This window comes from Panthera leo, chromosome A3, assembly GCF_018350215.1.
Source record: "Panthera leo isolate Ple1 chromosome A3, P.leo_Ple1_pat1.1, whole genome shotgun sequence".
In the NCBI taxonomy this organism is placed as follows: domain Eukaryota; kingdom Metazoa; phylum Chordata; class Mammalia; order Carnivora; family Felidae; genus Panthera; species Panthera leo.
The window spans coordinates 102,054,948-102,071,200 of NC_056681.1; the positions used below are offsets into that span (position 1 = coordinate 102,054,948).

General features: G+C 44.0%; 1 protein-coding gene across 15 annotated transcripts in view; it reads right to left on the bottom strand.

Moving 5' to 3' along the window:
* The window catches only part of LOC122216320 (interleukin-36 gamma-like), a 128,835-nt gene that overhangs the window by 22,066 nt on the left and 90,516 nt on the right, over nt 1-16,253 (bottom strand). For 3 of the 15 annotated variants that reach the window (XM_042932997.1, XM_042932998.1, XM_042932999.1), the window contains exons 3-4: nt 14,903-15,012; nt 13,392-13,454 (exon numbers count right to left, since the gene is read on the bottom strand). In XM_042932997.1, the coding sequence (XP_042788931.1) occupies nt 13,392-13,454; nt 14,903-14,981 (142 nt within the window). In that variant the 5' untranslated portion in view covers nt 14,982-15,012. The other 12 variants (XM_042933001.1, XM_042933002.1, XM_042933013.1 and 9 more) reach the window with 10 other exon arrangements.

Below are 16,253 nucleotides of genomic sequence, written 5' to 3' on the forward strand. Positions count from 1 at the left end.
TCAGCACGGAGCCTTCCTTGGAATCTCTGTCTCCCTCTCTCTCTCTCTCTCTCTCAAAAATAAATAAACATTAAAAAATAAATAAATAAAATGTTAAAAAAAAAAAAAAGAAATCTCTCTAAAACTCAGACCCGATCACACAACTCCCCCTAGGAAAACCTTCTTCACTATCCACCCAGCAAGTCCAAGCTCCCATCATGAGACCCTAAGACCTGTTATGAGCTCAGTTCACCACCTCGCTCACCATAACTTTATGAATGCAAGTGTTTGGTTCATCACAAACCCCTTCAAGTGACATCCTCTGTCCCTGGATGCTGCCACAGAGAGGGCCTGGCTGCCAAGGAATCCACCGTTTTCAGCTTTCAAAGACTTGGAGCTAGGCTCTGGTTGAGTGGTCAGCTGTGCCTCCTGGGACCAGCAGAGGGCACCCTGACATTGAATGCCATTGAATGGCCAAGACTCTGGAGACCACATCCCGGGAGGGGGGCTGCTGGAGCTCTGAATTCAGCGTGGCGCCTGAAGGCAAGACCTTTGCAGAAAGCTTAGAATCCTGCTTTCAAACTTCTTTTTTACTGCGGTCCATTTGGAAATACATTTTACCTTGCAACCCAGTTCATACATACATGTAAATTTATTGTCCACTTGCATTGCTAATTTACCAAATTCTGACTGATGGAATTTCACAATGAAATGAATTTTCAAAAAATAAAAAATAATTTAACAACATTAAATTTAGTTAATCAAAGTGGACCTTTGTTGTTTATACCTTCAGCAAATTAGTGTTTTAAATAATTTGCTTTTATATAACTGAAGACTTTTTTGGCAAAATATTCAGATTTTTAGTTACTGAATACATGACACTCTTTAAAATGTAGGTAACAGAGGCACCTGGGTGGCTCAGTTGGTCAAGCTTAAGACTCGTGATGTCAGCTCAGGTAATGATCTCACAGTTCATGGGTTCAAGCCCTGCACTGGGCTCTGCACTGACAGTGTGGAGCCTGCTTGGGATTCTCTCTCTCTGCCCTTCCCCTGCTTGTGTTTTCTCTCTCTCTCTCCCTCTCTCTCTCCACCCCCCCCCACCACCAAATCAATAAATACACTTTTTTAAGATGTAGGGCAACAAAATATTATGACAATTTGACTGTGTAAGGTCATAAAGGCCTACAGCCTCCTTAAAATGAAACACCTGATTTTCATGAGTTACTTATTTTCTCAGGAAAAGGGTGTGTGAAATTTTAATGAAAACTAGAAAGGTATCGGATTCACAAGTCATTCAGATAAAAATGTCTGTAGGGATTTGTAGGGATAAAACTGCCATCAAATCTACAACATGTTAAAAGATAAACTGAGAATTTATTTGAGCAGAAATTACTTCGAATCAAACAGCATCCAATCCCGCAGATAGAAAGGAGCTCTGAGGAGCTGTGCAAAATGAAAGACTTTCATAGGCAGAAGGGAGTGGAAACAGGGAAATCAAAGTTGGCAGAAAATCAGGTTGGTTATTGATTGCTGCAAGGTTACTTTCCCATAGGGGACCGTAGGAGTCTCAGGCGGATTAGCTAGCCACTGCTGATCAGGTGACTCCCGACTGACTGGGTTTTTTTTACCCCTGGTTTCAGATTTACCCCTCCATTTCAGGGAGAGTTGAGACTGTAATTGAGCCTCAGTTTGGTGACCTGGGGCTTAGAATGAACAACTCCGGTTTGGGCCCGGTACCTTGTTTTATAGGAGACACAATAACAATGATCTCATATTTGGATTCACGCTCCAAATAATTATCTTCCTTAGTTTGCATGAAAGAGATATCACCAAGAGCAGGAAACAAACTATGGGGACACCTTGCAAGTGAATGGAGATTCCCAAAGGGTCTACAAATGCAAAATAAGAAACAATGATTTTGTGAGCTTGGTTACAACTGGAGCTAGTCACAAAATGATGCAGTTAACAGTTAAAGGCAAATCCCTCACACAGCCTGTGTGAAAACTGTTACTGTTTGAGACCAATGGAGCAAAATGGAAAGCTTCCATTCTCAAATAATAACTACTAATAGAATATTAACTTCAATTTATCATTTCAGACTGGGGTGCCTAGGTAGCTCAGTCAGTTAAGCATCCGACTTCAGCTCAGGTCATGACCTCGTGGTTCGTGAGTTCGAGCCCCAAGTCGGGCTCTGTGCTGACAGCTCCAGAGCCTGGAGCCTGCTTCGGATTCTGTTTCTCCCTCTCTCTCTGCCCCTCCCCCCACTCACACTCTGTCTCTCTCTCTGTCGTTCAAAAACAGGTCCAGGTGCAGACATGACTTACTGGGAGGTTTCTCCCAATCTGAAGACCTGTGAACTAAAGAGACAAGTTATCTGTCCACACTGACCCAACATGCAATGGTGAATAGGCATAGAGTGGCCACATGAGATCTTCCTGTTAAAAGGAGACCGTCTAGACATACATAGCGTTCCCTGGTTCATAGCAGTTCGGAAGTCCGGCTGGGAACATATCACCAATTCCTTGACTAGGGACCCCCCCCTGGGCCTCAGGAGCAGGTTCTAGCCCTAGACTATCAGTTCTACCCTCTGAGTCATCTTTCCTTTTCCATATGGAACAGCCGATGTTTGCAGCAGAGCAGTTTTCTCAGCCTGTTTCCTTCCTGCCCACTGACAGCTGGAGGTCTGTGTTAGTTTCCTATCACTGCTGTAAAAGAGGCACCACAAACTTCATAACTTAAACAACTCAAACATGATCTTACAGTTCCGGAGGTCAGAGGTGGAAAACAGGTCCCACTGGGCCAAAATCAAGATGTTGGCATGCTCTCTCTGGAGGCTCTAGGGGAGAATCGTTGCCTTGCCTTTTCCAGCTTCTAGGAGTCACCTGTGTTCCATGTCTCCCTTCCACCTTCAAAGACAGCAATGGCTAGTTGAGTCTTTTTATTTTTTTTAAGTTTATTTATTTTGAGAGAGAAAGCAAGTTGGGGAAGGGCAGAGAGAGGGAGAGACAGAATCCCAAACAGGCTCCGCACTGTCAGTGCAGAGCCCGACACAGGGCTTGAACTCACAAACTGTAAGATCATGACCTGAGCCAAGAGTCAGACGTTTAACCCACTGAGCCACCCTTAACCTAATCACACCTGCAGACCCTTTTTGCCACGTAAGGTAACATATTCACAAATTCTGGGATTAGGATGTAATCTTTGGGGCCATTATTTTTATTGTACTTATATATATTATTATACTATATATAATTTATATATTATTTATTATATTTATATATTATATTATATATTTAGTATCTATATAGATATAGATATATAGATATAACATTTATATAACATTTTATATGTTAAGGCCCCTCTTTATTTTTCACTTCTCTGTCCCTTTCAGTCCAATCTACTTTAATTCTTTTAAAAATGTTTTGCATTCTCAATTTAGAATCAATTCCATTAGGGGAAAAACACACCTACATTTCTTTTCAAGACAGTTTTCTCCACCTTGTGTTACCTGTGAGGCTTCTGGTTCTTAAAGGACCTTTCAGGCATGCCCTAAATCTCTCTGAGGTCTTACAATTTCCCACTGGTGTGCAAGAATACATATTTTAGGAGACATGACATAAAAGCTACCAGTCCTCTTTTATCAAAAAGACAGGAGATAACAAGTTAGTGTGAATGTGGAGAAAAGGGAACACTTTTACACTATTGTTGGGAATGTAAAATGGCACAGCCATTATGGAAAACAGTATTGTGGTTCCTCAAAAAAAGTAAAAACCAAATCCCACTCCTGGGTATGTACCTGAAGGAACTGAAATCAGGATCTTGAAGAGACACACCCATGTTCACTGCAGCATTATTCACAATAGCTAAGATATGGAAGTAACCTGAACGCCTGTAAATGGATGAGTGAATTAAGAAGATGTGGTATACATATACAACGGAATAGTATTCAACCATGAGAAAGATGGAAAACTTGCCATTTGCAACAACATGGATAGACACTGAGGGCATTATGCTAAGTGAGATAAGTCAGACAGAACAAATACTATATGATATCTCTTGCATGTAGAATCTGAAAAACCAAAAACCTGAACTTGCAAAAACAAAGAGTAGAATGGTTACCAGTGGGGAAACTGGGGAGATGTTATTTAAGGGGACAAATTTGCAACTCATAGATAATCAAGTTCTAGAAATCTAATGCACAACATAGTGATGATAATCAACAATACTATATTATAAACTTGAAAGTTGCTAACAGACCAGATCCTAACTGCTCCCAATATAAAAAAAAGAAATTATGATTATGTGATATGATAAAGGAGTGTTAGCTAAATACTGCAGTAATTATACTATAAAATATAAATGTATCAAACACATTGTACATTTACATGGTATTATGTATCAATTATATCTCAATTAAAAAAAAAAGTTGCCCATCCTTAAGACCTGGGAGTGGCCAGGAATGGCAAAATTCTACTTCATTCTAGTAAGTATTGGTTAAGCAATCACAGAGCCCACCCAGAGTCAAGGGGAGGAAACACTGACCATCCCTCTCGTGGAGAAGAATGTCAAATAATTTGCAATATATTTAATCTGCTCTACCAAGGAGCTATGGACTAATTGTTACTTTCATTATTTCACATCAATCCACTCCCATTTTATTGCTCTTGATGAGGCAATAGTAAGAATGGCAGCTGGGTTCCAAGATCTAGATCAAGTATCCTGACCTCCAGAAGAGTGGAAGAACTGTGGAAGTTGCTGGTCTTTGAAGGCCTGGACTCAGAAACTGGCAATCCTTCATTTCTGTCATATTCTATTGATCAATCACAGAACCTGCACTGACTCAAGAAGAGTGCACATAAATGCCATCTTTCAGTGAGAGAAATGTCAAGGAATTTGCATTTATTTTTAATCTGTCATAGTCTGCCTTATTTCTCTTCCTCACTTATGCAAAATACACATATACCCACCCGAGGGCTCCCAAAGTCTCATCCAGTTAAGGCATCAGCTTGATGTCGGACCTCATCATCTAAATCAGGGAAACTATGGCCTGCCCACGCATTTACACATTGTGTATGGCTGCATTTGTGCTACAGAGGCACAGCTGAGTAGTCATGACAGGGGCCATATGGCCATATGGCCTGTGAAACAGGAAAGATTTACTGTCTGGCCCTTTACAGAACAAGTTACCCATCCCTGGTCTAAATCATCTCCCAGTGGGATTTCCAAAGGACTCTGGAGTCAGAATAGTCAAAGAAAAAAACAAGGTCAGGAAAGTAGTTCTTCTGCTGATACAAACTTGTAAACATGACTCATCTTGTATCAGAAAATCTAGGAGGGGAGCTTAACTGCTATCAGAAACTGTATTGCCTGATGGTGCAAACTGTTTCCAATTAGGAGCCCAACCCTATAGCACAATGACTCTTCATCCTGGCCATACGTTAAAATCACTTGGGAGCTTTCAAAAAATACCAATGCCTGGGCACCTGCCAAACCAATTGAGGCAGTCACTGGGGATGGGACCCAGATCTGTAATTTTAAAGCTCCTCAGGTGACCTAAAGTCAGTAGGTGACACGAAGAGGGTACAAACCATAGATCCATGCTAAAGGTGTCATGTTTATGGAGTCAGAAACAAGGCTATGTTTGTTTATGTTTATATATAATTATATAGTATAAATGCTAATCCACAAGATAATCCTACCACATCAATCACATTTTATATGTGTTGCTCGAAGTAGACTCAATCATCAGTCCTATATGTGGGCTCATACCCTCTCCCGTGCAAAACCTGAATTCAACCACTGATGTTTGGTCATCTTCCCTGTCAGAGGTGGCACAGGGACAAGTTCCTTGTCTAGAACTGTCCCTCACCCCCATTTCCCATAGGCTGGCTGACCAACTGAATCCCTAAACCCCCTATAGTCAGGCAGATCCTTGGTCACTGCTGCAGTTCGTCCTTCTCACTCAGACAGGCTCCACAGAGGTGGGCACAACCCCTCTGAATTTTCCTCAAGACTCCTGCCATCTCCATACCCTTCCTGACACAAAGCAGCTGCTGCTCCTGGGTGCTTCCTGCCTCACCCCATCATCAGCACCCTTTCACTGTCCTCACCATCGGTCCAGCTGGTGCCCAACACAGCAGAGATCCATGCCACCTGGGCATTGCTGATGTCATGGGCCCACCAGTGAAAGGGTGCAGAAGAGACGGTTATCAATACTAACACTACTACTACTACTAATGAACTTTCATTGAATCCCTTCTCATTCCTCATATCAATCCTATGTAGATAACTTTTATGATCCCCATTTTACTGGTGGGCAAAATGAAAGTGGAGAAGTTTAGTAACTTGTTCAGATTGCAAACAACTGAACAGAAATTTGGCCCCAACAGAGTCTGACCCCAGAGTGGTGTGGTTAGTTACCAAGTGGAGAAGTTTAGTAACTTGTTCAGATTGCAAACAACTGAACAGAAATTTGGCCCCAACAGAGTCTGACCCCAGAGTGGTGTGGTTAGTTACCAATGTTCCCTTACGAATGGGTCAATGAGTTGGAGTGAAAAACTAATGAGAGAAATACATATTGCCTGAGCCCAATGGGCAAAGTGGGGATTCAAGGCTGGTGAACTGAGGTATGTTCACTACTCACAATCTCTGGTACTGTTTTTCAGGAATAAAAATCAAATCCATAACCTTAGATATGCATACTATTCGAGACCCGAACCAGTAAGTTCTGGTTCTAGAAGGCAGGGTGCTCAAAGCAGTTCCAGACAAAAGCACCACAATCCCAGGTGACTCTCCACCTTGCTTTATTCAGCAGAAATGGTTCTCGTTCTCTCTCACTTCCCACCTGGCCAAAGCCCCTCTCCCCATGCAGCCCTCAGCCACTCTCTTCTCTGGGATGGGCAAAGGACTGCCGCCTGGGGAACAGCCTCGAAGACCAGCTAGTGGTGGGCAAGAGTGGATGGCCCCAAAGGGGTTCTGGATCTAAAAGAAGCTTACGTGGAAGGGTTGGAAGGAAGAAGGAGCCAGGGGGAGAAGGAAATTCCAAGAATCGGAATGTTCTTGGCTCCTGGGCCAACTCAGGTGTAAGAATTTGATGACGGTGCTAAAGGAAAGAGGGTGTTGTACCAGAAATGTCAAGAGAAAAAAAAAAAAAAAAGATCATTTTTCTACGACTATGGCTGACCCAGTTTTCTGACTTTTTCCACAGACCTTTTATATATCAACTTCACACTCAGAGAAGCTCGTACCAAGAAAGATCACTTTTTTTTTTCATTGTCTCTAAAGGAGAGCCCTGTCCTTCTTGTGATAGAGTCAAAGAGCCAAAGCATCTCTCATTGCAAAGGAAGGTAAGAGATGTGGGAAAGAAATGTCCCCTGTCCTCCCAATTCAGAGAGGTGGGAAGCCTGACTGCTAAGGCTGAAAACCCAAACTTTAGCAAAGATTGCCTGATCTTTCCTTTTTTCCTTCACAAAGTAGCCTGGCTACCAAATAAATTCTCCTTTGTATTTCAGAAAAAGAACATCAAAGAACTGAACTCACTGAACAATGAGGATCCCTTCACCTTCCTTAAGGAACAGTTTGGCTCCTGTTTCACTTTGGAGTCAGCTGTGCATCCCAGATACTTTGTCTATACTTCCAACATACACACAGACAACCTGTGGGAGTGAGGAAAGATCTAGGGAAAGAAAAAAACACTCAATTCAAATTTGAAAACACCGATGTGAATCTCAATACAGGAGGAGACTGAATACACAAATATCTGGGACAACAGAACTCAAACCCTCAGCTTCTATAGCAATGGGCCCAGAGTCAGAAGTGTTCAATGGCTGCCAGCTTTTCTATTTTTGTCCTCACTTCCAATTCAGGACCAATCAGAGAAAGCCGACTATGCTCTTCAAACCAAGCACCTAGGATGCCCCAGCTCCAGCATCCCAGACCAACAACTCCAGTCAATAGGCACCTTTTTTACCATAAAGCTTACCCACTCCTCTGTCTGCCTTTGAATCACTGCCAAATGCAAGTGATGGAGGCTTGACTCCTCTGCTACAGCAAACTCTGAATAAATAGCTGCTGTGTGTTCTTTGAGTAGTCTTCATGATGAGACCTTCTCTAAAGTCCTGATATAGAAGGGAAGCCATTTTAGATTTCTAAGTCAGCATGACTGTACATAAACTTTGTTCCAACCCAAAGCCTGATTTATGGCCCATCAAATACACATTGTACACCTGCCTTGTAAATGCACAGCCTAAGGGAAACCACCTTGTCCTTAAGATCTCTATCTCCCTGCATTCCTTGACATTAAAACCTGTGATTCCTGCCTATATGTTAACCTGTTATCTTTTGGGCTTTTGCAAGCTGTAAAAAAGAATATAGCCCTGTAAAAACGGTTTATTCTCTGGAGCACGTTTTTCCCTGCGAAGAGGGTGTTTCCCAGGCAACTGTCCTAACTTAGGCTCAAATAAAACTCTCTTTCTTTAGAGATTCTAAAAGGTTTGTTCATTTTGTGTCAACATTTATCTCTATAGACAATAGCAAATAATAACATAGCTTCCCCCCCCATAACATGCTGTCTTCACCCAGCAAGCACGTGGGCTTTGCTTTCAGTGTCATTTGTCCCTTTATTTTTTTAAATGTATTTATTTAAAATCAAATGAGTTATCATACAGCATAGCATTGATTTCAGGAATAAAACCCAGTGATTCATGACTTACATATGACACCCAGTGCTCATCCCAACAAATGCCCTCCTCAATGCCCATCACCCATTAGGTCCATCCCCCCACCCAATGCCCCTCCAGCAACCCTCAGTTTGTTCTCTGTATTTAAGAGTCACTGGTGGTTTGCCTCCCTCTCTGTTTTTATCTTATTTTTTCCTTTCCTTCCCTTATGTTCATCTATTTTGTTTCTTAAATTCCACATATGAGTGAAAGCACACGGTATTTGTCTTTCTCTGACTTATTTCACTTAGCATAATACACTCTAGTTCCATACATATTGTTGCCAATGGCAAGATTTCATTCTTTTTGGTCATTGAGTGATACCCCTTTGAATCAGCACCCCTTTGAATCAGCATTTTTGTACAGTGTATGTCATTTGGGCTATAAAAAGTAGAGTGTGGTTAATTACAAAGTTCTAGGTGAAATAAATTTCTGGGAAGTGATGATCTCAGTGCCTGTGGGTTTGCTGCCTTCCTAAACATGCCCAACCTCACCCAGGTGCTTCTGTTTTTCGAGATATAGCCAGGCTCTACTGGTTATCTCCTCCAGGAGGCCAGCCTGGACAATGCAAGCTCTGTAATAAGTGATCGTGTAGATGCTGGATGAATTCTAGGAAAGTTGGTCCAGCTGCAGGTGCATTGAGAGAGGTCCAGTGGGGTCCAGGGTCCAAGGGGTATGGCAAGGTACTGTCTTTGAGTCCCCCTGGGGGAGGATGGGGCAGTGGGTGTGAACAGGTGGGAGGAACCAATAACAAAGAACCTGGAGAAGCTGCTTCTGGGAAACCTGAAGGCAGGCACAGGTCCCTCATGACTCATCAGGGTTTAGGTCCAAAGCAAGGCAAAGTCCAGATGCTAAAGTGGGGTTAGGCTGCCAGGCAGGCAATCAGGATAGGAACTCAGGAGGCAGGTACAAATTTGGGGGCAGGGGAGGTTGGAGGCTTATATGGGTTTGGTTTTTTCCTAGGCTGCATGTAACAGATCTAATGATTAAAGTCTGGGTGATTCCTACCTGCTCAAAAATTGTGATCTGCACTGGGAAAACCTAGTGAAAATTTGGAGTCTGGAGGTTGGTGCCTCCTTTTGTTCTGTTGTTGATCTTTCCTCTTGTATACTTTTTTTTTTAAATTTTTATTAAAAAAATTTTTTTAACATTTATTTATTTTTGAGAGACAGAGAAAGAGCATGAGCAAAGGAGGGGCAGAGAGAGAAGGAGACACAGAACTTGAAGCAGGCTCCAAGCTATCAGCACCGAGACATGGGGCTCGAACTCATAAACCACGAGATCACGACCTGAGCCGAAGTCGGATGCTTAACCGACTGAGCCACCCAGGTGCCCCTCCACTCGTATCCTTTAGAAAGGCAAACCCTGTTTGTATCATCTTAAGACCAAAGCCACCAGGTTACTGAAACACTATGCCTTTCCTTTAGAATTCAGTGAGCTATGCTATTACTTTCTAACTGAAAATCTTGATACACAGTTAGCTTACTCATTTGATTTATCTGCTGATACAGAGTCCAAAACAACATGACTAATATCGAAAAATTAAAGTGACTTGATGAATAGCCAGATTTAACAATTCAATTGCCTTTTTCTTTGACTACAACCCAAAGAGAATGTATAATCAACATTACTTTGTAGTTACGATATTTTCAAGAATTCTCCACTTTGTATGGTAGCGTAAGTAACTTAACTAATATTTAATGTGTTTTGTTTGTGTTTATTTTCATTTTGGGAGTTCTAGCGACTGACACCTCTTGTTTGACAGTGGCATCGAGCCACCGATGTGTGTTGTGAGAGGTCCTTCAATTTCATTATGCAGCCTTGAGATAATTCGGAATGGGCTCAGATGAGATCATAAATATCCTTAGTCTGATACTGGCTGGAAGACGGACCGGACCTAACTCTTAAGGGACCATGCCTGGTACACTGGAATAAATATACTTATATATTTATTCTTGAAGGACCATGCTTCATAAAGATGTGGGGCCCCACATCTTATCTACTATGAAAGCAGCCACTTTGTAGCTTCTATGGCCCATGCATTAACAGTTGTCTTTCTCAGCCCTGCGGAGCTCCAATAAATAAATAAATAAATAAATAAATAAATAAATAAATAAATAAATAAAATTTTAAAAAAGAAAGAAAAAAAGGAGGGGGCGTGATTTGCAGTGAACTTAGATTGCAGGCGGCAGACCAGCCCCCTTCCTTAGCAAAGCAGTGTTTTCCCTCCATCTTGTTTGCTACCTGGTGAGTGCTGGTCTAAGTCCATCTTTCTCTTAAAGGATTTTGCTGACTGAGCCAGGAAGTAATTAGCACATACTAACATTATGAAATTCGCCTTGCTTTTCCTCTCCTTGGCAGTCTTTAGTAATATGTAGGCTACGGCTACAGTTCCAGAAAGCAGATCAGGGGCCAGGATCTGCTTTGGGGCTGTGTAAAGAATACAGCAGTTTCTCTTCCCAGATTTCCAAGGAAGAGCTCCCTCCCACTCCCACCCATCCCCAGAGAACTGGCTGTCAAACATTTGCCAGCGCATCGCTAGGTGTGTGTCTGCTGGGATGGGGGTGGGGCGTGGCAGTTGGGCGAGCCACACAATCCACTGGAATGTGGGAAGAAACCACTAAATGTCAGTTCCTATTTTATTTAGTCTTTGTGAACTTTCTACTTTTGTGTAAGTTTCATAATGGACTAATGCCCATATTTCAAAACGGAGTGCCCTCAGTTTTGTTTCATTGATTGGGGTAACTAGGATCCAAAATGCTTGGAGGGCACCACTCCTAAGGCTATTATCTCTGTGCAGTTAACTCATTGCCAAGCAGAGTACAGGATGGATACGGGTCTTCTCCTTCTATTCCCAAGACACCTTCCTCTTGCCCTCACCTGCCTCACCCTACCCCAGGATCTTGGATGGGGGCAGGAGGAGTGACCAGCTATGAAAGGAACCTCTGATTAGGGTGCTTCTGTTCTTGCTACAGATTAAATTCCCTGAGATTGCCCTTTTACAGGCAATCCTTTCTAGCCCACATGCAAGGGTTTAGCCCTAGCCCTCTACCTTCCTGTGGCCTTAAACATCACAGCCCACTCAAAATTTCTCCCACTCCAAGTCTTTCTGCCTTATAAGCAATTTAGCATGTAAACACTATGGTTTTAAAACCCGATGTAAACACATGGGTTATCCATTTTCACAGATAGGTTCAATCCAAATTCCCATCACTTACTACTTTAGGACCTAGGAAAAGTAACTGTATCTCTCTAAACTTCCTTATCTGTGAGAAGAGGGTAATAATAGCACCTCCCTGGAGGGGGTATTGGGAAGATTAAAATGCTTATTCAAGCGAGTAGCACTTAGCCAGGTCTCTGAGCCATATAAAAGACTCAGAACATGTTGATCTTTATTCTTCTTAACCCTCTTTCCTGCAGCCTGTCACTGGGGGCATCATGCTGTCAGCAAAGCCTTGGTGGGACAGATCCTTAGAGGGCCAGTGGAAGAGTAGAGTGGGGTGGGCGAGAAACTAGGTAGGAAGTACCTAGGAGACTACACAGGAAATCATCTGATGGGTGACATTTTAGGACCATGGACTCCTGGTCCCCGCTGCCCTGAGATTCCGGTTGGTCTGGGGAGACACCCACACATGCTCTGAACGTTGCATGTCCAGCACTAGCTTTGGGCTGTCTTCCTCTTAAATATTTCCAAAACCCGTCCTTCTTTTACTTCTCTTTCCCTCCCATCGCACCCTGAGTCGCGCCCCCCATCGTCTTACACTGAGGCTTGTGCCGGATCCTCGTTAACTGGTGTTCTCGCACATCATTCCTGGCCTGACCCGCGTTCCTCAGACTCCCTTCTCAAGGCCACATCAGAGGTGTCCGTGTTTTACTGTGCTAGTAGTTATCTCCTCTGGGGAGTCCGTTCTCAAACAACAGCGGGAGCAACAGCAGCAGTGGGAGCGGCAATAGTGCCTGACGCAACCTCCCTCGCAGAGTCGCGGGGGGCTGGCCGTGCGCCTGTGTGCGCTCACCTCCGGTTTACCAGCGAGGAGGGTCACCCGCACTAGACCTGGGACTCAGGCTGAGGCCTCCCGACTCTGCCTGTGCAGAGGATGGTGACGGGGAGCCTTAAACCTGACTTGGGCAGACAGCGGTCACAGTACCTTTAAATTCCAGCATCTGTCACCAATACTGCCTGTGTCACCTGGGGCAGGCAGCCTCCCTCACGCCTTTGGTTTCTGCCGTTGAAATTTCTTAAGGTTATTGTGAGGTTCATGCAGTAGCCTGTGATCTAGATCTGTGAGGGCAGCCAAGGCGCGCTCCGCGGTGAGGGTTTCGCGTGCGCCCTCTGCTGGTCAAGTTTCTGTTTTTCGTAAATTCTTTGAGAAGGTCGGGCTTGCCAGCCTCATGGCAAAGGTCAGAAGAAGGGCATGGAAGAGTTCTAGGCTCAAAACCTTTCTTCTCCTGGGCCACTCAGTGATATGTGTTCCCTGCACCTCTCTGGAAAGCCCGAGGCCCATCCAGGGTTCATCTTTCTTACTGACCCTCCTGAGATTCGTTTCCACAAAGGAAAAGCCTTCGGCCTCATCCCAGCACCCTTAGGTACCCCCAGCCTCTGATCCTCTGACGCCCCTACGAGAACATCGTGGCACCAGCCTCGTGCCCACCCTCATCTGTCGCCACCCTCATTGGTTCACCCAGGGGCCTTACTTGAATAGGGAGAGCTTTGTGAGGTGAGGCTCATGTCTGGCTCCAGGGGGCTTCTGTCCAAGTCTGGAATCAGAGACAGTGAGGTTAGCACATGACAATTGGGATTTTCCAGGGATTCAGGAACATCAGGGGCCATTTAATGCTTTACTTATTGTTGTATGTTTTGAGAAACGCTAAAGCAAAGAGACAGTAATGACAAAAAATAGCCTTCCTGGTCAAAAATGGTAGAAATGGAGATGAAATAGAATGAACTCAGTTTCTGGATGCAGAACTCTGTAGAAGCCTTAGTTATTAAAAACACATGTGTTGCATTAATTCAGGGGGTATAGGATACATTGCCCACAGTACTCTGAGAGTAATCTGGAAGCTTCTAGCTGATAAAACATTAAGTTTGAGAAATGCCTGAATGAAATCCCTGGTCACAATCCAAACAACCTTTGCACATGGAGAGCACATAGCACCTAGGGAAGAAGAAAACCCAAACGCTGTGCTCTGGTATGAAGGCAGTCTTGGTCTTGCCCACTGCTTGGCTATAGTGACTTGCCTTGTAGTGTACTTGACTGCCTCTCACCGCTCTGAGCCTTCCCTTCCTTGTCTGTCCCTCCAGCTCTGACAGTCGATGCTTCTAAGAAGCAGGAAGACTGCACCTTGGTGAGGAAAGATGGTGGAAGGTGGAGCTGCCCCAGACTCAGTTCAGACAGAGACTCTCAAGGATTGTGTTGGAAGTCAGAGGAAGCCTTTACTGCTTCCACACATGCCACAAACAAAGGCAGAGTTAGGAGTCGATATCACCATTTGGAGTTCCCCAAGGTTGCATAATTATAGTATCTGGTGCTTGGACCTTCCTGGTGTCCACTCCTGCTGCCTAAGGGACAGGAGGTGCATGGTGGCCACCACATGGCCTGTGTTCCAAGAGCAGGAGCAGCGCTTTCCAAACCTCTCTGTTGGCAGATCCATATTTGTCAGACAAATGTCTTACTTTTAGTTTGGGAATTCTGATTTCCACGTGTGAGTTGAAGGCCCCTGTTACGTGCCCCTCCCTTCACACTTCATGCACTAGACAGTCATTTGGGTCAAAAGCCTCCTCTTTTCATATGCCTTGAGCCAACACCAACACCAGAGTGCCTTCTTCCATGGGATGATCGAAAGTCCTGAGCCAGGGTACTTTTCCCACCCGAGACCCAGACAACTCCTTCTACTGCAGGGCCTTCTCCTCTGCCTGGGCAGGCTGGGGGAGGATTCAGAACCATCCAGCTGGTTCACTTCGAAGCCCCAGATCTCCGGGTGAAGGTGATCTGTTTATCTATCACTTATGCACCTAGGCACCCATGACAGAGCTTCATTTTCCCTTCAGGGACTTCTCTGGTCTAATGCATTTGCCAGAGAAGTTCTCAAAGGTCACTTACCATGCAAGGTCAACAGGGAGGAACCGGTCTGTGCACAGACCTACAAGGTCCTGCTTTAGGAGTTATGTTTTGGTCCTGGTATGGATGCTTTTGCAAGAATCTTACCTTCTGAGCAGCACTGGGGCTCGTCTCCTTCCTGGTCTTCAGACTCCATTTTCACACTTGAGTCCTCCAAAAATGACATATTTAACACAATGAAATGACTCAACAGGAACCTGGGATTAAAGGCAGGAAGGAGGTCAGTTATGACACTTCCGAACCCAGGAAACCTTGCTGGGCACCACAAGTGCTTAGTAGGCCATCAGCCTTGCTCTCTGCTCAGAAATGTTTGCTGTGTCCAGGAAGGCCTTGTAAGAATGGACCATGCTCCTCCTATCACTCCTTCTTTGATTTTTGGACAGCAATGTTTTCTAAACAGTGGGTCACAATATCATTTTCATGGATCCTGACAACATTTGATAAAAATGAAACAGAAAGCTCAAAGTGTATTGCTCTAGTCCTGGGATTACCAAACTAACTACAGACCACAGGACAAATCTGTCCCACTGCCTATTTTTTTTTTAAGTAAAGTTTTATTGGAACACAGCCGTGTCCTTTTTTACATGTTGTCTACAGCTGCTTTCTGGCTTCAACAGCAGAGATGAGTATTTGAAAGACAGATCATCTGGTCAGCAAAGCCTAAAATGCTGCTGTCCCAACATTTACAGAAAAAGTTTGCCAACCCTCTGCTGTAGTCTAATCTTTGCAAAGAAAGGCAGGTTTTTTTTGTTTTGTTTGTTTGTTTGTTTGTTTGTTTTTGTAGCCTCTTGTCATAGAAAACTGAGCCTCCAAAGGTCCCAGGAGGCTCAGCTCCTAATGTCTTGGGGAAGGGATGACACAGGAGTTCTTCACTGAGAGGACTTGGAGGAGAGAGATTTCTAAACACCCCTCAATTCTGCAAGTCACATTTCACTCACTTCACAAAGAACTTTCCCCAACATTAGTTCAGAGAAGGAAGTGAGGCAATAATTGCTATCTCCATTATATAGATGAAAAACCCAAAGGTAGTAAATTCTCAAGGGTCACACCACTTTTAGTTTGCAGAGATGGGCAGTTTGTGTGGAAGCCCAATCCCTTGAGAAGGGCTTAGGAGCGGGACAAAGGGGGCTAAATGGTTTTGCAAAAATAAAAAATGGCAAGGAAAGGCTCCAGGGCTTGGCAGCAAGGACAGTGAATGATAGGATGGCCACAGTGAAGGATGGCCACTGGGTGGCTCTAGGGGGTGGGGACACCCGACAGATCTTTAAGGGCATGGAGAGTCACCACTTGGGTTTAAGTTATTTGCTGTTTGGCTGCATTCCCCACATCTACAAAGCACAAATCTCTTTGCAGTTTGGGGCTAGATCAAGGGACACAGGGAATTGGTGGCACTGGAGAAGTCAGAGAATCTGGCAGTCACATGACATTAGACAAAGAA